Here is a 22,957-nt window from a genome sequence, read left to right as displayed (position 1 = left end):
AGTGTTCAGTGGAGAGAAGAGAAACGTTCCCAGGGGAGCTTTGGCTCTGGCAATGCCCAGAGGCCTCCCATGCCTCAGCAACCCCCTCTGCAATGGCACAGGTGGGGAAATGGGAAGAGATTCCAGGTAAAAGCACACCCCCCCACCCCCCAGCCCTGCAGCAGGGAGCAGAGCAGGAGCCCACAGTGCTGGGATGCCATTCCCAGCGTGTTCAACCCTCCAACACAGTGAATCAGTGCTTTATTTCAACATGGAGAGGTACAAGACCTGCAGTGAGCTCCAGGGAGTGAGCTGGGCTGGCAAACCTGCCCTGGTGCCCTGGGATCCGTGGGATTGAGGGAAAACACGCGGAGGTAAAAGCCCGCGAGGTGTCCCCGAGTGCAGCTGCACCAGCAGCACAGCCCCTCTAAACCCACGGCTCAGCAAACAGCCTTTTCCCTCTTCCAGGGAAATCCTTTCCAGAGGAGGATTTGGCTCCTGGGCCAGGGAGGGAAGGCCAGGAACGAGGCACTGAATTGAGGAGGAGCAGTGTGGCAGCCCTTGGGAGCACTGAGGCAGCACAGCCACGATCCTGAGCCTGAGCGGTGCCAAGCGCAGCTCTGGGGCCCAATTCCAGCCTCCCTCCCAGCAGGGCAGAGCCAGGAGGGAGCCGAGTGCCCCTGGAATTTATTGCACAGTGCTGGATCGGGTGTAAGGCCAGGGCAGAGTCGAGGACCCCGGAGTGGAAACGTCTCTGCAGCGTGGGAGGTGGGCAGAGGGGGAAAACACCTGGATGCTGCCCAGAAAACATGTGGGACCATAAAACATCCCCGCCCCAGCACCCTGGAGGGTTTATATAGGGCAGTTCATACCATGATCCCAGCCCAGAATAGCTCCAGGGATTAGTCCTGACCCTGGCCTGGGCTAATCCTGCCTTAGTCCCTGCAAGTGGCAGCGGAGCCTCCCTGGAGTGCATCCAGTGCCTGCCTGGGCTCTGGACACTGTCAGCAGCAAACCCTCCCCGAGCTCAGCACAGGCACAGCAGCTCCTTGGATGGAGCTGGAGCAGCCCAGGGAGGAACTGGGCCAGGGAAACCGGGAGAGAACCAAGATAGGGAGAAGAGGAGAGAACCAGGACGGAGAAACCAGGAGAGAACCAGGGGAGAACCAAGATAGGGAAACCAGGACAGAACCAGGACAGGGAAACCAGGACAGAACCAGGACAGGGAAACCAGGAGAGAACCAGGACAGGGAAACCAGGAGAGAACCAGGACAGGGGAACCAGGGGAGAACCGTGACAGAGAAATTGAGGGGAACTGGCACAGGGAAAACAGGGGAACCCTGACAGGGAAATCAGGGAATAAAACCTTGACAGGGAAACCAAGGGGAAACCGTGACCAGGAAATCAGGGGAAAACTCGGAGCAGGAGCTTCCTCGGGGTTGCTCCTGCTGTGGGTCCTCTTGGCAGGACAGCACATCCCAAGGAGTGAAGGCAGGATTAGCCCAGGGCAGTGCCAGGTGCAGCAGCTCACTTATTTTTCCGTCAGGTCAGCTTTACCTAAAAACAGAGGAGGAGCAATCAGGGCTCGTGTTTCTTCCTCCAGAATCACCAGCCCTTTTTAAAATGGAGGTTTTGCTACACAACATCACCAGCACCACAGCCTGGCCAGCAGGACAGCAGCTCATGGCCTGGAATTCAGCCTCCTGAGGCCTTTCCTCCACAGCCTTTCCTTCCACAACTTCCCCAGGGAGTGGCCAGCAAAGCCCCCCAGTGCCAGCCCTGCCCTCGCTTTGCACCCCCAGAGAAACCCCCAAAACTCAGCCACCCCTCAAACCCACGGAGACCCGTGGTGCCGAGCTCGGGGAGCCCCGAGCTGAGCAGACTGAGCCAGATTTATCCCTGGCGTTATCAGCAGGGCCAAGGCCGCCCTGCTGAAAGCAGCACAGCGCTGCCAGCCTGCATGACTCCGGGGCTGGGACAGCTGCCAAGCCACAGCCGGTACCTTTCGGGAGGAACTTCAGCGAGCTGCTGAATATTCAGAAGCGGGACTGGCCCCTCTTGGGCCCATCGTTGAGGAACTCGTGGCCCAGCCCGTTGCCACACTTGCCACACGTCACCTGGAGAAGCAAGGGGAAGGGTTGGCAGAAATCTGGTTTTGATGGAGAAGCAGCCCGGGGATGATTTTTGTTCCAGCCCGAGGGTTTGGGGGTATTTTCTGTTCCAGCCCGAGGTTCGGGTGGTGTTTGTTGTTCCAGCCCGAGGGTTCAGGGGTATTTTCTGTTCCAGCCCGAGGGTTCTGGGGTGTTTTCTGTTCCAGCCCGAGGTTCGGGGGTGTTTTCTGTTCCAGCCCGAGGTTGGGGATGCGCACCTTTAGGGCTCCCGGGCGCTCCTCGCGTTTGGCCACGCTGTCCCCGCGCAGGGTCTCGGTGAACGCCGGCCACGGCGACGAGTGCTCGTACTTGGCCCGGCTGGAGAAGAGCTCATGGCCACACTTGGCACACACGTAAATACCTGCGGAGGGGCCGGGTCAGCGCGGGGACACGGCACCCGCAGGGCACCCCCAGGGCAAGCAGGGGGGTGCAGGGGCAGCACCCCCACGTAGAAGGATCCCCACAAGCGGCTCATCACGGAGGATTCCCCCAGCGGGACCCCCGCCCGGACCCACGGCTGGAGGATGCTCCGCAGAACGAAACCCCCCGGAACCCCCCCAGCCGCTCACCCGGCGGGTTCCGCCCCGCCGGGGATCCCCCCGGAGCCCGCGGGGAGCCCCCCTCACCCGGCTGGAAGTGGTCCTTGAACACCTCTCCCCCCAGGAAGGAGCAGAAGGACATGGCTGCGCCCGCCGCCCGGCCCGTTCCGTTCCGTTCCGTTCTGTTCCGCTGGCCCGGCCGCGCCCCCCGCCACGCCCACCCACCGGGCCACCCACCCCCCTTTCCGTGTGTCCCACCCACCGGGCCACCCACCCCCGTGTCCCTCCCACCACCGTGTCCCTCCCACCGGGCCACCCACCCCCGTGTCCCTCCCACCACCGTGTCCCTCCCACCGGGCCACCCACCCCCGTGTCCCTCCCACCACCGGGCCACCCCCCACCCGTGTCCCACCCACCGGGCCACCCCCATGTCCCTCCCACCCCCGTGTCCCTCCCACCACCGGGCCACCCCCCACCCGTGTCCCGCCCCTCTCCGGGCCACCCCCGTGTCCCTCCCCTGTCCCTCCTCCGGTCCCGCCCCAGCGGCTCCGCCCCGCCGCGCTGCGGGCCCGGCGGTGCCGGGGCGGTCCCGGGGCGGTCCCGGTACCTGGCGGAGCCCGCTCCGAACCCCCCCCCCCTTCATCCCCCGGGACCCCCGGCCCGGCCCGCAGCCCCGGCGGGGCGCGGGGCGGAGCGCGGAGCCGGCTCGGGGCTGCGGATGCTCCGGTACCGCCGGTGCGAGCGGGGCGGGCGCCAGCCCGGCTCTGGGCACCCGCGACCGGCAGCGGGACCGCTTTTCACCGCCGGTACCGCCACCGGAACCGGCACCGCTCCGGCCCTGCTATCCCGGCACCGGCGGCAGCGCTTGGATCCCGGCACCAGGAGCGACCGGCCTCGCTGACACCGGCACCGGCACACGGCTCGTCTTCCCCGGCACAAGGTCCGGTGTCACCGGCACCGGGACCGACCCGTTATCCTCCCGCGGCACCGGGACCGCTCCGATTCCCCGGCATTGCTCGTCCTTCTCCACCACCGGGACCGACCGACCCTTCCCCGCTCCCCGGGCCCCTCGCCCGCCGCAGGTACCGGCGCTGCGGGGCCCCGGGGCGGGCGGCGGGGCCGGGCAGCCCCCGGCTCCCCAGCAGGGCTGGGCGCGGTGGGGACCGGGGGTCCCTCGGGGCGGTGGGGATGGCACAGCAGGGACCACCGAGCCGGGGTCACCCGGGGGGATGCGGGGGCTGACCGGGGCCCGTCGTGGGCGCGGGGGGTCCCGGGGAGGAGGAGGAGGAGGAGGAGGAGGAGGAGGAGGTGAGAGCCCGGTGTGTGGCGAGGTGAGGGCTTTGAAGGTGAACCTGGGCGGGTTCCAAAGGGGCCGAGCTGCTGCGGCTTCCTTCTCCTTCCAGAGATCAGCGCCGCAAATCCCTCCTCGTGTAGCTTATCCAAAACCTCTCGCCCGGGCTTTAAGCTCCGCTGGAAGCGGCGCCTTCCTTGGTGCAAGAGGAAAAGATCTCGGTGCCCTCCGGCCAAAACCGGGGCTCTGGCTCCGCTGCCCTGCGGCCGCAGCCACGCTTGGAGGGATGCCCGCTCCCAAACGCCAAGGGGCTGCGGGACCCGGCGTGGGGCCGGCGCTGCCCTCTGGATGCTGCCGCTCTGAATTGAGGCCAGGCTCCATCCCGGGCGGGCTGAGCTCCGCTGCAGCCCCGGGGATCGGTGGCAGGAGCCCGGGCAGGCGGAGGAAGGGGCTCCGCAGCGCTCGGGAGGAGGCAGGGAGGGAGTGCGCTGCTTTGAAAGCGCCTCCCGTAAGATCCACCGAGATCAGAGGAGCGGGATGTCAGGGGAAGCTCCAAATAGACTCCAGGGCCCCGCACACCTTCGGGGCGTGGATTTGCAGGCAGTGGAAGGAGCTGCGGCTGGCAGAAGCTCTCGGCAGCATCATCCATCGGGTATCTGCAATTCCTGCGGTGAGGCTGTGCCGGCGGGAATGGGATGGATGTGGGAAGGGGCTGGATCCTGCAGGGGCCACGCAGCTCAGGAGATGAGCAGAGATTGGGAACGGCTGAGACACGGGAGTGAAGCAGAGCCCTGAGAGAGGCAGGGCTGGGCTCCAGGCCTGGCATGCACAGGGTGCTGGAGGGGCTTTGGGGCTGCCTGGCTCTCAGGCATTCCAAAGCCCACCTGGCTCCTTGCTCCTCCAGCAGCACAAAACCCGCTCCAGTATCCACCGGTAAAACCCCTGAGAAGCAGCGGTGTGATGTGGAGCTGGGAGCAGAGGATGGAGCTGGGATCCCACACGGCCCAGCCCACTGGCCAAAGTTACAAAATTCTGAGCTTGCAGAATTCCCTCAAAGCCAGCCCAGGGCTCCCTGATCCCGGGATAATGCGGAATGCTCCAGGGACAGCGTCACAGCTGGGCTCTGTCACGGTGGTTTGTGCAGATAATTGGAGAGGGATTTCCAGCTCCTTTGGCTGGGTGAGGAAAGCGCTGCTGTGGTGCCTCATCCCCCTCAGCAGCGTCACTGCCACCCTAATTAACCACAGAGGACTGAGGGAAGTTAATGAAGTTGATATTTCAATTAACTCCCTGATCCTACAACCGAAGCAAACACCAGGCAGGCGGTGCCCACCCGGGAGCTGCCACCGTGCCAGGCTGGGCCAGGCTCTGCTGCCTTGGCCATGTGAAGGAATGTTTTAGGGGAAGGCACTCCAGGGCACCAGCCCAAGCTGGGTCACAGCTCGTCCCTGTCAGGTCATGTCAAGGCCTGAATTTGAACCAAAGCCGGGAGCAAGGAGTGGAATTTTGGAGCTGGCATCCAGGGAGAGGCTCACGGATGGTCATGGCTTTGGTGTGCCCACATGCAGCGAGGGGGGACACTGTCCTGAGGGGTCTTGTGTCCCTGCCCTGCACAGCTGTGACCGAGCAGGGCTGGGTGTCCCAAGCAGTGCCCAAGCAGACATCCCACTCAGCCCCAGTCCTTCTCAGGGATGTCCTGGAAGAGCTGGGATCACCCCTGAGCGCTGTTTGCTGGCACCTCCAAAGCCACCGTCACCCAGCCCACCCAGCTGCCCCCACGACAACACTTTCAAGGACCTTCATGTCTGATTTATCCTGCAAAGAGAAAAAAAATCCCCCTGATCCTGCAGGGCCACAGCCTGGGGACGAGCTGCTGGGGCACCTCCACACTCAGCACTGGCTCTCTGAAGCCTGAGGCAGCAGCAAAGGCTCCCCTGGGGCTGCACGTCCCTCTCGGGGGGCTGCTGGTCCAGCAGGACACCCAGCAGGGTCTGTCCTGCTGCCCCCACCCTCCCCAGAGGTGGCTGCAGCAGCATCAGCAGCGTAGCCCCCACTCTACTCACCATCCCTGCCAGAGGAGAGCTCCCATACAAACCCAGGCTATTATTATCTCTGTCTTCCACCACGCTAATGGTCTCTCAGGAAACAGACTTCTTTTTTTTTTTTAGCTTTAAAAACCCACGAGTACGGGAGCGGTGGGAACGGAGAGCTGGGCACGGTGGAGTGGAGCACAAGGAGCACCCAGGCCAGTGCTGGGGTGACACTGTCCCCCTGACCTGGCAGGGACACGGAGCAGGGACCGGCCAGGACCCTCCAAGGACCAGCCCAGGGGTGTTCTGGTAGGAGCAGCCAGGGGTGGTGGACAGTACTGGGGATACTGGGGATACTGGGGATACTGGGAGTGGCTGTGATGGGCCACTGAGAGCCCTGCATGCTGAGGGGCAGTGGGTCCAGGCTGCAGTGCTGCCTGGGAGGTGGACAGTGCCCTGTGGTGTCAGGGGAGGGATCCCTGGGAACCACAGAACCATGGAATGCTTTGGTTTGGAAGGGAGCTTAAAAACCAGCCCTGCCATGGACAGGGGCACCATCCCCTCTCCGGCCCAGCTCCACTGCTTATTTCCCCTGCTCACTCCTCCTTTGGCTGTTTCGGTGGTGCCAGCAGTGCCACGGGCTGGCCAGCACCAGCCAGGCTCTGTGCCAGGGGCTGGGACCACCGGGACAATCACCGTGGATGATCTGGGGTTAACAAGTGGCTCCTGCAAAGGAGAAGCAAAGCAAGAGCTGAGATTATATAAAGGGGGCTGGAGGCAGTTGCGGCACAGGCTGTGATGAATTCCTGGCACTGAGGAGCTTTGAAGATCCAGCACGGAGCCTGAGGCAGCCCAGGGTCCCTGGGATGCATTCCTGCTGCTGTTGCAGGGCTGCTGTGAAGGGGAAGAGGGCAGGGAGGGGCTGAGACCCGCTGGGAGCTGACTCAGCACGGCGGTGGCCCTGTAGAGCCCGTCCTGCAGATCCTTTGTCCCTCCCAAAATCACCTGCAGATCCCTTGTCCCTCCCAAAATCACGGAGGGGACGCGGCTCGGAGCGGGTCAGCCCATGGCTGGGGCAGGAGTGCGGCAGTGAGGGGTGGCGGTGGCTGGTGGGGACAGGACAGCGCTTCCTTGGGGCCATGGAACCCCTCAGGACGCTGGAAACTTCGTGTTAGAGAAACTTCTGTCCTCTCCACGGCCAGTAAAGCCAGAGATGGCTGACTGGGCGCTGGGGGCAGCTTGGGCTGGATCCATTTTGGATTCAAGCAGTGCTCGAAGCAGGGGCCAAACCGTGAACTTTTAGAGGAGTCAGGGAGTCCTGCCCGCTGGCCCGGCAGCCCCGGGCTGGCACTGGGACCAGTGGAATATCCTGGTGCAGAAAATCCCCGTTCGGCTGCAGCCCTGGCTGGCAGCTCGGGGCTCTCGCGGCCCCGTGGCTCATTGCCTGGCCGAGCTTTGTCCTCCTTGGACAAGCAGGTTCCCACATGCAGCCATCGAGCACACCCCACACGCCATCCCAAAGCAGGCTGGCAGGCGCCCAGCCCGGAGCGAGGGTCCCGGAGATGCCCGCGGGCGATGCCGATGGGGGCGGCAGGAGCAGAGCGGGGGATGCTCTGTGCCAGCTCCGACAGCTCCTTCCCTGCCCCTCGGCAGCGCCGCCGGCGATGCGAGCCATGGCAGAGCAGGCTGCGGTGGCAGCAGAAGCTTCTCCAGCCCTGGCACCGTGGCCGGGCTCACCTCGCCGTGGGGACATCGAGGGATCGCCCCACGCCGGCGGCACCACGGAGCACGGAGGCGGCCGGGATGGCTGCGGGCTCCTTCCCACGGCCGACGGGGACACGAAGCGTCCCCCCTCGCCCCAGGCCGGGGGGATGCTCCTGGCCGACCTCCCGCGGGTCCCCCAGCCCCGGCTGAGCCCGGCCAAGTCGCGCACGGCTCCGTCGTCGCCCAGCGTGTCGCCGTCGGAGAGCCGAGCCGCGCTGCTCCGGCTGCGCGACGCCGGGCTGGAGGAGACGCGGAGGCGGCTGTCGGAGGCCGTGCAGGAGCCCCTGAGCCGCCTGAGCCGCCTGATGGCCGAGGAGAGCGGCCCCACGGGCCGGGCCAAGGAGCCGGGGGGCAGCCCCGGGGGCAGCCGCGGGGCCGGGGCGCGCCGGGTGCGGGACTGGACGCCCTGGGAGCCCACGCTGAACTGCCGCTACGAGATCTGCTCCTACGGGGACGTGATCCAGGTGGTGGAGGTGGCGCAGAGAGACGCGGACCCGCCGCTCCCAGCGCCCGAGGAGCCGGCGGCGGCGCGGGCCGGGGGCTCCGTGCCGGGCAGAGCGCTCGCCTCCATCGCCCTCCTCGCCTACGGCTACCTGGTGCTGCCGCTGCCGCCCTACGCCGCCGGGCTCTGCGTGGGGCTGCTCTGCGGGCTGCTGCTGGGCTTCCTCGCCATCCTCCTCCTCGTGCCCAAGGCTCCGCCGGCCGCTCGGGGACCGTGGGGCCGCCTGCGCCCCAAGCTGCTCCCCGGGGAGCCGCGGGAGACGCCGCACCTCCAGGTAGGAGAGGGGCGCTCCGGGATGAGGGGCTGGAGGTGCCCGTGGTGGGCGGGGGGCAGCCGGTTCCCCGTTCCCCCTTTTTCCCAGGGCTGGATGAACCAGCTGCACGTGTACGACCCCGAGCTTTTCCACCCGTCGCTCACGCACTCGGTGCTCGCCGTGCTGGACGGGGCCACCCTCAAGCTGTCCTACCCCAAGAGCAACGTCCCGCGCCGAGCCACCTTCGAGGAGGAGATCCTGGACTCCGTCTTCGTCAGCCACCGCTGCTACGACCTGACCGACGCCAAGGTGAGCCCGGAGGTCGCCAGGAGCCTCCCACGGGGACCCCCCGCGCCTGGCCCGGCCTCACCCCGCTCTCGGTGCTGCAGGTCTTCCTGTGCCCCCCCAGCCTGGCCCGAAAGCGGACGTGGAACAAGAAATATCCCATCTGCGTGCTCCTCCCCGAGCCGGCCGAGGGAGAGGGCAGCGAGGAGCAGGACGCGGAGCTGCAGGGGGAGGAGGGGACCAGGAAGGTGCCGGTGGCCGGGCAGGACATCCCGGGGGACGGCAGGGACAGGTGCCTGTACCTGTTTGGGCGGACGGGGCGGGAGAAGGAGGAGTGGTACCAGCACCTCGTGCAAGCCTCCCGTGGGACAGCCAGCAGCCACGGTGACACCAGGGCAGGTGAGGGGCAGCCAGCACCGCCTCTGCTCCGGGCCAGGGCTGATCCAGGAACACAACGCCTTGGTGGGCAGCAGTGAGCATGGAGGGACATGGAGGAAGCCAAAGTGTAGCCAAGAGGGTTCAGCTGGTCAGCACAGGGTGGGTGGCACGTCACTGGCGTCATGGACAGGGGTCATGTCACCCCTGATGCCATCCTGACCGAACAGATTGGATGTTCGGAACAATTATTTCACTGAAAGGGCTGTGCAGGCCCAGGGCAGGGTGGAGTGCCCATCCCTGGAGGGAGTTAAAGCCATGTGGATGTGGCACTTGGGGACACGGGGCAGTGTTGACCCGGGCAGTGGTTGGATTGATGTCATTAGAGGGGTTTTCCAAGCGAAATGAGTCTGTGATTCCACATCCCCAGGCACGGGATGGGCTCCGCAGAGCAGCGGCAGCAGCAGCGGGGGCAGCGCTGAGGACATCCCGGCCACGGATCCCTGCAGGGATGGGTCGGGCAGCACCCAGGAGATCTACCTGGACTACAGCACCTACATGGCCCGATTCGTGCCAGCACAGGGGGCAGCCAGCCCGGAGCAGAGCCCCTCTCACGGAGCTCCGGGCAGCCCCACGCCCACAAAGGTGAGCGGGACAAAGCCAGCAGCGGCAGCGGGACTGGAGGCTGATGGACCCCGCACAGAGTCTGTGGTTTGCTGGAGCAGCCAAGCCCTGGGGCAGGGGAGCCCAGGCCAGCAGGTCCTGCTGCTCACGGGGTCACCTTGTAGGGGCTGGTGGCTGCTGTCCCCCCCAGCGAGGACACGGCGAGCATGGCCTGGATGAACGCCCTGGTGGGACGCATCTTCTGGGACTTCCTCCGGGAGCAATACTGGGCAGAGCAGGTGTCCAACAAGATCCAGAAGAAGCTGAGCAAGATCAAGGTGAGAGGCAAGAGCACTGATCACTCAGGGCAGCCCTGTTCCCAAGGCCGCACATTGAGTGGTGACTGTCCCCCATGGGGGTTTCCCTCCATCAGCTCCCGTATTTCATGAACGAGCTGACGCTGACAGAGCTGGACATGGGCACATCCATCCCCTCGGTGCTCAGTGCCTCCAACCCCACCATCAATGAGCGAGGTAAGAGCCCCACAGAGGCACAGGAACCCCAATCCTGGTTCCAGGATGGCTTTACCGAGCTGCCAGCCCGGACCTCAGAGCTGGGAGGACTTGGCAGTGCACCAGCAGCTCTGAGCCCTGTGGTGCTGACCTGATCTCACCCTGTCCCTCTCCCTGGCAGGGCTCTGGGTGGACATGGAGGTCACCTACAGCGGCTCCTTGCAGATGACGCTGGAGACGAAGATGAACCTGAGCAAGCTGGGGAAGGAGAGCTCTGCAGAGGAGAGCAGCCCTGCAGAGGCAGGCAGAGAGGGGTAAGGAATCTGTCCGTGGACGGGCTGATCCCGCTCCTCCTGCCCCAGCGAGGCGAGGCCGCTGTCCCCAGAGCAGCCCTGGGCATCGCAGTGATCTCCTGGGGCTCGCAGGGCCAGGCCACGGCTGATCCTGCTGGCAGACAGCGATGCGGAGTCGTCCAGCGCCGGCTCCTCCGACGAGGACGATGGCACCGAGCCCCTGGGAGCCCCGGGGGAGCGGCTCCCCCCGCCTGGCACCGAGGGGTAAGGGGGTGCTGGGGGGCTGTGCCAGGGGGGCACCGGGAGGGGCCGGGGATGCACGGTGCCACGTCAGCACAGGGACGTGGGGACAGTGTCCCCACTGCAGGACACACGCAGAGTGTGCTGGAGTTTAGGACATCTTTTTGGCTGCTCTAGCTGTCTCGAGACCCTGGTAAGAAGTGAAAAACAGCTGTGACTTTGATTTTAGTTTGTACAAAAGACTGCCAGCTTTATATGAAGAACGTCGTGGCAGCTTCCAAAGGGGGACTCTGTCCCCGTAGGGTGCTGTGGCAGAGGGCTGGGGGACCCCCACACCCAGCAGGGCTGAGCTGGAGCCCCTCTTGCTTTAGGCACGTCAGCGGGAACAGCACGAGCAGGAAGATCCTGCGCTTCGTGGATAAGATTGCCAAGTCCAAGTACTTCCAGAAGGCCACGGAGAACGAGTTCATCAAGAAGAAGATGGAGGAGGTGTCCAACACGCCGCTGCTGCTGACGGTGGAGGTGCAGGAGCTGGCAGGAACCCTGGCCGTGAACATCCCCCCGCCGCCGACCGACCGCGTCTGGTACCAGCCCTCCTTCCCCCACGGGCACATCCTGCTGCCAGCGCCCCTTGCTCCCTGCAAGGAGCCACCTCCAGGGATTTGGGCTCATCTTGGGCACCAGCAGCCCAAAGGGGCTCTTAGACCTCAGGCTCACTCCTCTGAGTCTGCACCCAGGCCAACACAGATCTGGGGACCCTGAGGTGTCACCTCCTCCCTAAAACCCAGCAGTGGGGCTGCCTGGGCTGTGCACATCTGTGGCAGGTGATGCTTCCTGCCTGTTTGCTTTCCCCTCACAGGTACAGCTTCCGAGTGCCCCCGAGGCTGGAGCTGAAGGTGCGCCCGAAGCTGGGCGAGAGGGAGGTGACATTCCTGCACGTCACCGAGTGGATTGAGAAGAAGCTGAAGCACGAGTTCCAGGTGCCTGGTCTACTGTCCAGGGGCTCAGCAAACCCTGCTGAGGCTTGGGCGTTGCTGCCATCGGGGAGAGTCAACCTCAATTCGGGCCAGTTGTTTCTGCAAAAAGCCAGCACCTGGTCTGGTCTGGCCAGCTTGGAGCAGTGAAGACACAGAACCCAAATAACGAGCTCAAGGGCTGAGGAAAAGTGATTTCCTCCTGTCATTTGCAGCCCTGGGCCAAGCAGGGAGGGTTTGGGGTGTCAGGCAGTCCCAGGCAGACACCCCCCAGAAGGGCTGAATCCACCTGTCCGTTCTGGTTTGGGGATGTTTGGGAGATTTGTCTTCCCAAGGGTTTGTGTTCAGCCTCTCATCTCTGCTCAAAGAGCAGAAATGTCCCCACAGATATTTTGGGCCCCCCAAAAGCCACCCATCTGGACAGTTTCAAAATGCTGGTCCCTGCTCTCTGCTGTGACCACCCTGCAGCCATTGAGGTGGCCCTCAAAGAAAAACTGTCCCTGCTTGTCCCCAGGCTGATATCCAGAGCTGGGACCCTCCTGGGGCTGCTGCTGTGGGGGTGGGAGCCCAGAACCTGCAGGTCACAGCCCCAGTCCCTGACCTGGCTGTGGCTCCTGCCAGGCCACCTCCAGGCACTGTCTCCGTGGTGTTCAAAGCCACTGATTTGTTATTCTGGATTCTTCTTTGTAGAAAATTTTGGTGATGCCAAACATGGACGACCTCATCATTCCCATCATGCGCTCTGGCCTGGATCCTTGGCCACCCCAGGACCTGCCAGCCACGGGGGACAGGAGGCTCTGAAGCACAACCCCAGGGGCAGGGACACTGCCCAGAGCTCAGGGACCTCGCTGGGACATGGGGACAGCCAGGGCCTGGCCACTGACTGCATCCAGGGCTGTGCCTGGATTCATCCTCATCCTCTGCTTCTGCAGATGAGCCTCCTCAAATCCTGCAAGCACACGTTCAGGGCACAGCCAGGCTGCTGGAGACCCAGGAATTCCACGGCCATGCTCCAGGACTCCTGGTCAAGCAGGCAGCTCTGGACAGTGGAGGGCTGGGCTTCCCACTGTCTGCTTCCACAGAGGGTGCAGGACACCTGGGTCATGGCACCGGAGGAGTTGGGATCATCGCTGATCCAAAATTCCAGCTCTGGGGCATCCCCCCTCCCCACAGGCAGCTGGGCTGCAAGGAAAGCATGGGTGGGAAAGGATCCCAGGTGAATAAATCCATCGCTGCCCAGCCCTGCCTAGCAGCCCTCTTGTTGTGCAGAAATTCCCACCACTGCTGAGGGTTCCAGCCAGGGTCAGGGGGCTTTGAGCAGGGAGGAGCCCCCGGTTGCACCTCCAGCTTGGCAAAAGCAGTGCTGGAGGTGTGTGGGAGAGGCACTGAGGGGAGCCTGGGCAGAGGCAGGGCATGGGCAGCCCCAGTATTCCCAGTGGGCACTGGTGCAGAAGTGTTGGAATGTGCTCTGCTCTCTGCTGGATGAGAGGGAGACGAGACTTCGTGGTGATTTGGGTGAGAGGGAAAAATTCACTGGGTGAAGGAAAGGGAAGATCCAGAGGGCAGAGCAGGCACTTTGCTGTCCCAGTCAGTCCCTGCCCATGTGGGCCAGTCCCAAATGCCACTTTTCCCATCCCCACCTGCTGAGGAGCCTGAGAAGAGGCAAGAGACCCTTGCAGAAGGAGAGAGGAGCAGGCATGGCTTGGAGCCCCTTTATTGCAAGTGCCCAGTCAGGCAGCCTTGGATCTCTGTCCTTAGGGCTCTTCCTGCACACCTGGCTTCTCCTTCACCAAATGTTTCTTCTGGGGGCCCTGGAAGAGAGCAGAGAGGAGAGTTTGGATTTAGGGACACACAGACCTGGTCTGCATGATTGTGTCAGGGCTGTGGCAACCAGAAAGTCAGCTCAGGCCAGCAGCTGAAAAATGGGGTTATCCCACAGCAAATCAATCCTATGGGAGCAAGTGGCAGGAAATACTCATGTCCCTCAACTTCCAGACAAATGTGATGTTTTACCAGAGAATCCAAGGGGGGAAATGGCAAAGAAAAGAGCTGCACCCAGGTCAAACCTCCTCCTGTCACCGAGCTCCTTGTCACAGCAGCTCAGGGCTGGCAGTGACACAACAGGCTCTGACACTGAGCTGAAGGAAATCAGCTTAACCTCTAAAGAGCTCTGCAAAGGCAGTGCCTAACCAATCCCCCTGCCAGCTCTAAGGAGGCTTAAGCAGCTTCACATGGCATTTCTGGCTGACAGGCCACATCCAGACCCAGTTTATGTCTGCGTGGGACCCAGGCAGTTGTTTCTTTCCCTCTCCTTCTCCCTCTCCTGGTTTACTCAGTGCTTCCTCCTCTTCAGACTCAGACTCGCACCAGCCTGGGTGAAGGCTGCAAAACTATTCAGGGAACTGCTGTGTTTGGATTATTTAATTATATTAATTTTTGCCCTGGATTTAAGAAAAACACACTGCTTGGCCTTCTTGAAAGCTTCTGACAAAAGCAGCACAAATTTGCATCTGAATTTGACCCAAACTGTCTTTCTTCTGAGAACATTAAAGCTATAAATCATTCCAAACAAATCAAAGCAGTGCACAATTCCAAGTGAAAGGCACCATATGGCCAAGACAGTGCCTGCCAAGTTAACTGCTTGTTTAAAACTTCCCGTGGTGAATGGGAACTGGTTGCCCATATGGTCTTTTATTTGCTGGTTGAGTTGTCTTGGATCACTCACACAACCATCCTCTTCTTCCTTAGCACCATTTCTGCTGTGTGAACTGAGCTCATGGCTGCCTTTAGGCAAGAGAGTCTCAGACATTCACTTGGCTGTTGTATTGAGGAACAGATCAGAGAATCACGGAATCACAGAATCCTGGGATGGTTTGGGTCGGAAGGGACATAAACTCATCCAGTTCCACCTCCCTGCCCATGGAGGATGCTTGCTTGGAGTCAGTCAGTTGCTGAACCCCCCTGATGAGCTGGAGGCAGCCCAAGGAACTCACCATGAAAGCTCTCTTCTCCTGAGCTGTCTGGAAACGGCCGTGGCCGAATTTGGAAGTGGTGTCAATGAATTTGAGCTCGATGGCTTCATGGGCCCGGCGGCTCGTGTGCACCAGGAGGGACTGGGAAAGAACAGCCACAACATCAGGAGAATCCCCACAGACAGTAAGGACAGCTGGTCTCAGGCAAGCAGGGTTGGAATATCCTCTAAAGAAATATCTCCTCAAAAATCTGTGTTCTCAGAGCAACACCCTGGTGCTCAGGTGGTGGAGAGCTTACAGAGATGCTCTTTCATCAGCATTTCACAGAATCACAGAATCACAGAATCACAGAATCACAGAATCACAGAATCAACCAGGCTGGGAAATACCTCCAAGATCACCAGGTCCAACCCATGACCTGACCTTGTCACCCAGACCATGGCACTGAGTGCCACATCCAGCCTGTCCTTAAACACCAGTGACTCCACCACCACGTCCCTGGGCAGCCATTCCAATGTCCAGTCACCTTTCTGTGACAACCCAAGGTTTCATTCTGAAATGAACCACAGCCCTCAGAGCTCTGAAGCTCTCCATCTCCATCCACCTGCTGACACTGCACCAAGGAGCCGCCCAGTGCCCCTGCCCAGCACTTGGAGGGTTCTCCATGTGGGGAATGTGCTCCTGGGGAGCTGCAGCCCAGCCTGGTGCTCTCACCTTGCGGAGGGTGAGCACGCGCTTCCTGGTGCCCACCACGCAGCCCTTCAGCATGAGGAAGTCGTTGTTGACCTCCCCGTAGTGAGGGAACCCACCCTGTGGGGAGAGCAGAGGGGTTGGTGGGCAGGAGAGCTGGCTGGGAGGGTCACAGCCCTGTCAGCCCTCAGCCCTCACCAGAGGCGTGATGGTCTTCTCGGTGATGTCGTAGTTCGTCGAGGCGTTGTTCCTCACCACTTTGCCATCCTCCACGTGGATCCCGTGGCCAATGCGGTAAATCTGGGAACACACAGGCAGCGGAGATGGAGACTCTCCTGCCCCTTGCTGAGGAGCTTCACGGGGTGGCAGAATCCCCCCACAGAATCCCCTCAAGCAGCGGAAAAGCACCAGGAAAGACATGGAGATGTCCAGGGAAACACCCAGGAGGATGCGGGGAGCTGCGGGCACCGTGGGAAGGAGGATGGTGACAGGATGGGAGGCCTGAGGGAACCCCCTGGGCCACACCTTCTTGTTGATCTCGGTGCGGTGGTGGTAGCCCTTCTGGCCAGCCCGGGCGATGGAGTAGCCCACGCGGGCCGGGTGCCAGGCCCCGATGCAGGCCACCTTCCGCAGGCCCTTGTGTGTCTTCCTGGGCAGCTTCTTGGTGTGCCAGCGGCTGGTCACCCCTGGGAGCGTGGGAACAGAGGGCAGGGTCAGCAGGGAGGGGCTGGGGGAGGACAGTCCCATGGCTCTCCTGAGGGACAGTCCCATGGCTCTCCTGAAGGACAATCCCACCACTCTCCTGAGGGACAGTCCCACCACTCTCCTGAGGGACAGTCCCACCACTCTCCCGAGGGACAGTCCCATGGCTCTCCTGAAGGACAATCCCACCACTCTCCTGAGGGACAGTCCCACCACTCTCCTGAGGGACAATCCCACAGCTGTCCTGAAGGACATTCCCATGGCTCTCCTGAGGGACAGGCCCATCATTCTCCTTTAGGACAGCCCCATGGCTCTCCTGCAGTTCTCAGAGGAGTTCTCCTGCAGTGCTGGGAGGAGATCAGGAGCTGTTCTCACTGCCAGGGCTCTGATCAGACAAGGAGGTGTTCCACGCACACACCCAGGGACACCCACACCCCTGCACATGTGGGGTTTGTGAGACATTCACACCATCACAGGATGGTTTGGATTGGAAGGGACCATAAAGACCATCCAGTTCCAAGCCCTGCCATGGACAGGAAAACCTCCCATTAGAGCTGGTTGCTCTGAGCCTCCTGGGAGGAGGCCTTCACTGGCCTTAATCTCAGGGCAAATCTTCCCACCAGAGGTCATTTTGTCAGCTCCTCTGTAGCTACATCAGGGGTGCCCCTGTTGAATTTTTCCCTTGCTGGAATCCCTGAGATTAAGGAAACTGAGCCCTGACACAATAGAACTGGATATCATGCTCAAGATCCTGAGGCTTTTTTGCCCTCTACAAAAAGGGGTTCTCAGCGTGGTGAACACTGTCCTACCCCAAAACCACCCGATGGGCAGAGCCACGTGAGAAGGACAAACCCCTGCACCTTTCATGCCGTGCCCCTTGGTGACGCCGATGACATCGATCATCTCGTTCTGGCTGAAGACACTGTGCACAGAGATCTGCTTCTCCAGTCTCTCCCGGACCCAGTCAACCTTCTCAGCCACTGTCCCCCCGTTCAGCTGGATCTCCATGATGTGGGCCTTCTTCTGCCTCAGTGGGAGCAGCCTCATCTACAGCACACAGTGCTTTAGGGTGGCATGTGGCCCCTCACCCCACAGACAGGAGGGTGCAGCAGGGCTGGGTCACTCACAGTTTGTGAGGGGCACAGGGGTGAGCAGAGCCACTGCTTCACCTCTCTGCCACTGTCACCCCCTTTCAAAGCAGCCCTGGGTCAGCAGCTCTTTGTATCTGGGACTTTATGGGGCCAACTCCTTGTCCTTGAGCCCAGAGACCCTGTCTGGCCTTGAGCCAACGTAGCTCTCTCCCCCAGACCCCAAATCAGCCCTTAAATCCAGGGATTTGCATTAAAATGTGTATCCAGCAATCAGCATCTGGCAAAACTGTGCCTGCCCGTGGGGTTATTTTTGCCCAAACCATTTGACACCAGTTGCTAATTTGAGGTGATCATGAGGTCCGAGGTGCCTTGCTGACACAGGGCTCAGGACCTGCCCAGGCTCTGCCCTCCTCCTGCTCTCCTCCATGGGGTGTGTGTGCTCCCATTGGGATGTGGGGGCTCCCCTGTGCTCCCAAACCACAGCATCCATGGCAGCCCCAGAGCAGGAGCTCTGGGAGGGCACTGAGAGTCAGGAGGCAGCTGGAAAGGTCAGCCAGCACCTCCCATCACCATCTGAGAGAGACTCTGCTCCCTCAGCCTCTGTGACCCCACCAAAACACCCCCTGATCCCATTCCCAGGCCCTTCAGAGCTGAGGAAGCCCCCGAGCCCCCTGCCCATGCCAGGGGGAGGCTCTGACCTGGGTGTGCATAATGACACGGATGACCTTGCAATACTTCTTCATGGCTGCAAAATCCTTCTCCAGCTGCCTTTTCCCAGCCTCATCCTGCCATTTTTTGCAGTACTTGGTGAACGCCTTCTTCTTGCTCTTGTGCCTAAGGACAGAAGTGGTTTAACACCCGTCAGAGCTACTAAAGAGCTTGTGACAGCGCAGAGAGGGGACAGGTCACCTTGACAGCCACCTCCTGGCAGGCACAAGGAACCTGTGGATACCTGAGCCTCACCTGACTGCCAGGACCTTGAGGTGGGAAGAGGGAGGTGGATATTGAGCCGTGAAAAGGGCTCCTTCAAGGGTAATTCAAACCTTTCTGCATGAGGAATGCAGTTGTCTCGCACTGACTGACTCAGGCGCCAAATCCGAGGCGGGAGGAAGGAGGGATGGAGAGGCTTGGGGTGGGAGGGTGTCAGGAGATTCCTGCAGCCGGGAAACCACAAAGGCATTTACCTGGGGGTACCTGAGCCTCCCCTGCCTGCCGAGGGATTCGGCTGGGGAGAGGGATGAGCCCTGAAAAAGGCTGACAGGAGAAAACAGGGATCGGAGCTGTGTGCTGGGTGGGTCTCCATGGCGCTATACAGGAGACACAATTCCTACAGCGGGGAAATTCCTGTTCCCACTTCCCTCTCTGCTGAGGGGTGTTGGTATTTATGAGGGCCAGGGGGCACATTCTGCATTAATTTTTCCCCTGGCAAATCTGGTTTCAGTCCAACCCCCAAAAAACCAAAAAAAAAAACCCCAACCCCCCCCCCCAAAAAAAAACCCAAACCAAAACAAAAACAAAATACAAAACAAAAACAAAACAAAACAAAACAAAACAAAACAAAGAAACCCAAAAGAAAACCAAAAAAAACACAAAACAAATCAAGGATTCCAGTGATCTGGGGAGCCGAGGAGCCCGAGCTACACGAGGGAAAAAGAACCTGCCATACGATGTTGTGGAGAGAGCTACCTTGGCTCGCCTATTAGAATAAATTTACATATGCAAACGCTCCTCCCCAGCATCGCGCTGTGTGCAGTGTCCCTGTGCATGACTAAATAGGCAGCAGTTTCACTCCGCAGGAGCTGAGCTGTTCGAGCATCCCGGAGATGCTGTGGAATTCCTGCCAGACATCCCTCACAGGCCCCTACTCTGGGGAATCCCAGGATCACTGATGTGAAAAATGCTTATTTTATGATTGGCTTTTCGCAAATGTTACAATAAATATCATATGCGTAATGTTAGAAAGTTGTGCTATATTAATTCTCTGAAGTAATATATTAAATATAGTTTTAAAATAGAAACTATATATGTAAAGAGTTTTTTAAGAATAAAGTACACGCTTCAAAGAACACCTAAATCTTCAAAAGAAGAAAAATTTATGATTTTCGTATCAAAAAAACACTAATTTCTTCAAACCTTACTCAAACTCAAAGTGCCATAAAGATTAAAAGAAACAATTGACATACAACAAATGAAGTTTCTTTTTTTAAATAAAATCTATACATAACCATAAAAATATATAAGTGTACATCAGTATATTAACAAACTATATTTTTCATAACTTAATATCCAAAAACATTCAAACATCCATAATTCTTTACTTTTTATTATCTTATAATTATCCTAACTCTAAATTTTATTACTCTAATTACATCACTATTTTTATAACTGTTTTATTATTATTAAACTTTAAAAATTTTAAAAACCAAATAATTAACGTTTTTCACAACTGAGGTTGGAAAAGCCCTCCCAGATCATCGAGTCCGACCTGTGACTGATCCCCACCTTGTCCCCCACGGGTGCCTTGGACACTCCACCACCTCCCTGGGCAGCCCCGGTGTTGGATGAGCTTTTTTTGGGAGCACGTACCAGTTCTTGTAGAAGCGCCGCCGGCACTCGTCGCTGATGTGCTCAGCAAAAACAGTCTTGAAATTCCTCAAGCCCTTGGGTGTCTCGATGTAGCCCACGACCCCCACCACCACCATCGGCGGGGTCTCGATGATGGTCACGGCCTCCACCTCCTCCCGCTTGGAGATCTCTGCAGGGCAGCAAAGGGACGTGGTGCTCACCCTGTGGGGATCCAGAGCTTCCCTCTGGCTGCCCTGGGACCCTGGCAGGGGTCAGGAACCCATGGACAGAGATCACAGACAGGCTCTACAGAGCCCCCAGAGACACTGGCTGTGATCTCTGCCCATGGAAAAGAGTTTTCAATCTTAGGATGAATTACCAGCTCTGAGGGTTTGATATCAGTAATAATTAAGTGTGGCACGGGTGCAAAAGTAAAATTTTAGGATTCTAGATGAGGGGTCCAAAGGGACAAGCTGGAGGAAATTGGGTGTGCCTTGTCCTTTTTCTCCTTCTTCATGCCCTCCATGTCTCACTGTGGTGTTGGCATTTTTCTGTTGGTTCAGGCTGGGGACACACTGTCCAACGTAGGTGACAGATATTGGCACGTTCTTGTAAATCCAGCCCAGGGAGTTTCTGGTATTGAATGTTTGTCACATCCCACTGAGGGCAGAGCCCCACACGCTGCCCTGCAGGACAGAGCTGGGCAGGGCAGCAGAACATGTGAGAGATAAACAGAATAAACAACCTTGGAACCAGCACAGACCAATTATGGCTTCTGCTTTGGCAACAGGGCAGAAAAACAGAGACTTTCTACAATCTCAGAATCATCAATACCTCAGATTCTGACACGGCATCATCTGGGATCATTCCCTGCAGGATTCCCACTGCCACAGAGAGCGCTGGGGGCAAGGCCAACGTTTGATCTCAGCCAGCCCCAGCCTTCCCACCTCCCAAACCACCACCCACCACCCCAGCGTGCAGAATTCCACACTAGCCCATGCCGAGCTGGCCTTTGACCATCCAAGGTGTGCACAGCCAGGATTTAACCTAGAACCGTGGGCTCCACCACCCCTTTCCCAAGGAGCCTATTCCCCCCTCGTGGACGTGGCCCCTGCAAGCCAAGCCTTACTGAGCCCGGGCCGGTGCACCTCGCGCACGGTGTGGGTCATGCCAGCCTTGTAGCCCAGGAAAGCTGTCAGGTGGACTGGTTTGCTGGGGTCATCCTTGGGCCAGGCCTTCACCTTGCCCCGGTGCCGGCGGCTCCGCTTGTGGGGCAGGAAGCCCAGGTGGCCGTGCCTGGGAGCGGAGAACTTGCGGTGGGACTGCGGAGGGGAAGCACAAAATGGGGAGAAGGGAAAGATGACAAAAACGCAACAAAAAATCCTTCCCCCCTTCAGATGGGAATGTCACAGAGATTCCGGGCTCTTCCCTGAGTTGTAACAGGGCAGGATTTTGGTCAAACTTTTGTCATGTACATGGAGAAAAGGCATAGAATAGTGGAATGGTTTGGGGTGGAAGGGATCTTAGAGCCCATCCAGTGCCACCCTGCCATGGCAGGGACACCTCCCACTGTCCCAGACTTCTCCAAACCCTGCCCAGCCTGGCCTTGGGCACTGCCAGGGATCCAGGAAGAGCCACAGCTTCTCTGGGCACCCTGTGCCAGGGCCTGCCCACCCTCACCAGGAAAACATTTCTTCCTAGCACCCATTCTAAATGTACTCTCTGCCGGTGTGAACTTACTAAATTTCTGGACAATTGATGCCACTGAAATAAAAAAACTTTACATAATCTCCCTCCTTCAGCTTCTTCTGAAGGATTTTGAAGGAGAAGTACATTCTTTACTATGTCTGTTCTTCTGTGCTCTTAATTATAACAATTTATTTTGTATCCTGTAGCACCAAAAAGGCCTGCATGGAATTCCTGGGCTTGATGTCATGGAGGCAAATGGCACAAAACAAGCACATCCAAGGATCGGGAAAACAGGGGAAAGGATGCCCAAATAACAGGAGCATGCACAGGTTCTAAAGGCACCTTGAAAGCCAGATGAGAAGAGATACACACATAAACCTCAACCACAAGCAGCAAAGGGTTAGTCCTGCACCCCACTGCAGCTCCTTCCTAGCTCAGATCGGTCCCAGCGCCCGGCTGCACTTTCCACCAAGCTCCTTTTCCAGCCTGAGTGGAACTCTGAGGGTTCTGACCCCATCGCTGGCACCACCAGGAGCACAACCCAGCCCTGCTCGCCGACCCTCGCACACAAGCGGCTCCAGCAGAGCTGTACCGACCATGGGACGTCTTCAGCCCGGGGCAGCAGCAGAGAGAGGCTGCCAGGGAGTGCCTCCCCAGAGTAATACTTAAGATGGGTATGGGTCTGAAGACACAAATTTAGCCACTCGCTTCACCCGCTGCGATATTCATTTCATTCCTGGCAGGTTGGACACGACAGTTGTGGTGTGATAAAAGGTCACTTGCTGCTGGCTCAGTTTACGCTTCTCCCTCCTGAACAGCTCTAATGTGAAAGGCAGGAATTAGGGCAGTTTTCCGAATTAGGGCAGTTTTCAAAAGGGTATCACACACCCAGAGATGTGAACGCCTGCACCAGGTATCCCCAGCACAGGCTGAGAGTCTCTCTGTCAGCCCAGGATTGTGATCCTGACTGGAAAAGAGATGGAGGCAATACATCTCGGAATCTAATGTGAATGGCAGGAATTAGGGCAGTTTTCCGAATTAGGGCAGTTTCCAAAAGGGTATCACACACCCAGAGATGTGAACACCTGCACCAGGTACCCCCAGCACAGGCTGAGAGTGTCTCTGTCAGCCCAGGATTGTGATCCTGACTGGAAAAGAGATGGAGGCAATACATCTCGGAATCTAATGTGAATGGCAGGAATTAGGGCAGTTTTCCGAATTAGGGCAGTTTCCAAAAGGGTATCACACACCCAGAGATGTGAACACCTGCACCAGGTACCCCCAGCACAGGCTGAGAATCGCTCTGTCCGTGTCTGTGGGGTTTTTTTAAAGGAATGAGATTCTCACTTAGAGATTAGAGTCACAGAGCATGTAAATCTTCCAAAGAAGAATTTATGGTTTTCTTATCAGAAGAAGCTAATTTCTTCAGGCCTTGCTCGAACTCTAAGATACCGTGGG

General features: G+C 59.2%; 3 protein-coding genes across 3 annotated transcripts; 1 reads left to right on the top strand and 2 right to left on the bottom strand.

The window, feature by feature from the left end:
- Window positions 1–223: 223 nt before the first annotated feature.
- On the bottom strand, window positions 224–2,857 carry MSRB1 (methionine sulfoxide reductase B1). Its single transcript, XM_021547652.3, has 4 exons — window positions 2,756–2,857; window positions 2,348–2,490; window positions 1,982–2,096; window positions 224–1,536 (listed from the first exon to the last, which is right to left on the bottom strand). The coding sequence occupies exons 1-4, from the start codon at window positions 2,808–2,810 to the stop codon at window positions 1,511–1,513; spliced, it is 339 nt and encodes a 112-aa protein (XP_021403327.1). The 5' UTR covers window positions 2,811–2,857; the 3' UTR covers window positions 224–1,510.
- Window positions 2,858–3,959: 1,102 nt separating this feature from the next.
- LOC110479992 (testis-expressed protein 2) lies at window positions 3,960–13,029 on the top strand. The gene is made up of 13 exons (XM_085592047.1): window positions 3,960–4,629; window positions 6,128–6,298; window positions 7,643–8,529; window positions 8,617–8,817; window positions 8,898–9,192; window positions 9,599–9,813; window positions 9,957–10,109; window positions 10,205–10,304; window positions 10,465–10,597; window positions 10,709–10,840; window positions 11,188–11,400; window positions 11,676–11,796; window positions 12,481–13,029. The coding sequence occupies exons 3-13, from the start codon at window positions 7,654–7,656 to the stop codon at window positions 12,589–12,591; spliced, it is 2,550 nt and encodes an 849-aa protein (XP_085448173.1). The 5' UTR covers window positions 3,960–4,629; window positions 6,128–6,298; window positions 7,643–7,653; the 3' UTR covers window positions 12,592–13,029.
- Window positions 13,030–13,488: 459 nt separating this feature from the next.
- RPL3L (ribosomal protein L3 like) lies at window positions 13,489–22,252 on the bottom strand. Its single transcript, XM_021547657.4, has 10 exons — window positions 22,096–22,252; window positions 20,940–21,132; window positions 19,832–20,000; window positions 17,944–18,079; window positions 17,015–17,201; window positions 15,978–16,138; window positions 15,651–15,752; window positions 15,477–15,572; window positions 14,784–14,903; window positions 13,489–13,601 (listed from the first exon to the last, which is right to left on the bottom strand). The coding sequence occupies exons 1-10, from the start codon at window positions 22,096–22,098 to the stop codon at window positions 13,545–13,547; spliced, it is 1,224 nt and encodes a 407-aa protein (XP_021403332.1). The 5' UTR covers window positions 22,099–22,252; the 3' UTR covers window positions 13,489–13,544.
- Window positions 22,253–22,957: the final 705 nt, after the last annotated feature.

The sequence above is a fragment of the Lonchura striata genome, chromosome 14 (assembly GCF_050655825.1).
Source record: "Lonchura striata isolate lonStrDom1 chromosome 14, ASM5065582v1, whole genome shotgun sequence".
Lineage (NCBI taxonomy): Eukaryota > Metazoa > Chordata > Aves > Passeriformes > Estrildidae > Lonchura > Lonchura striata.
Note: the sequence above shows the minus strand (reverse complement) of the source record. Positions and strands in the feature narration are given on the sequence as shown.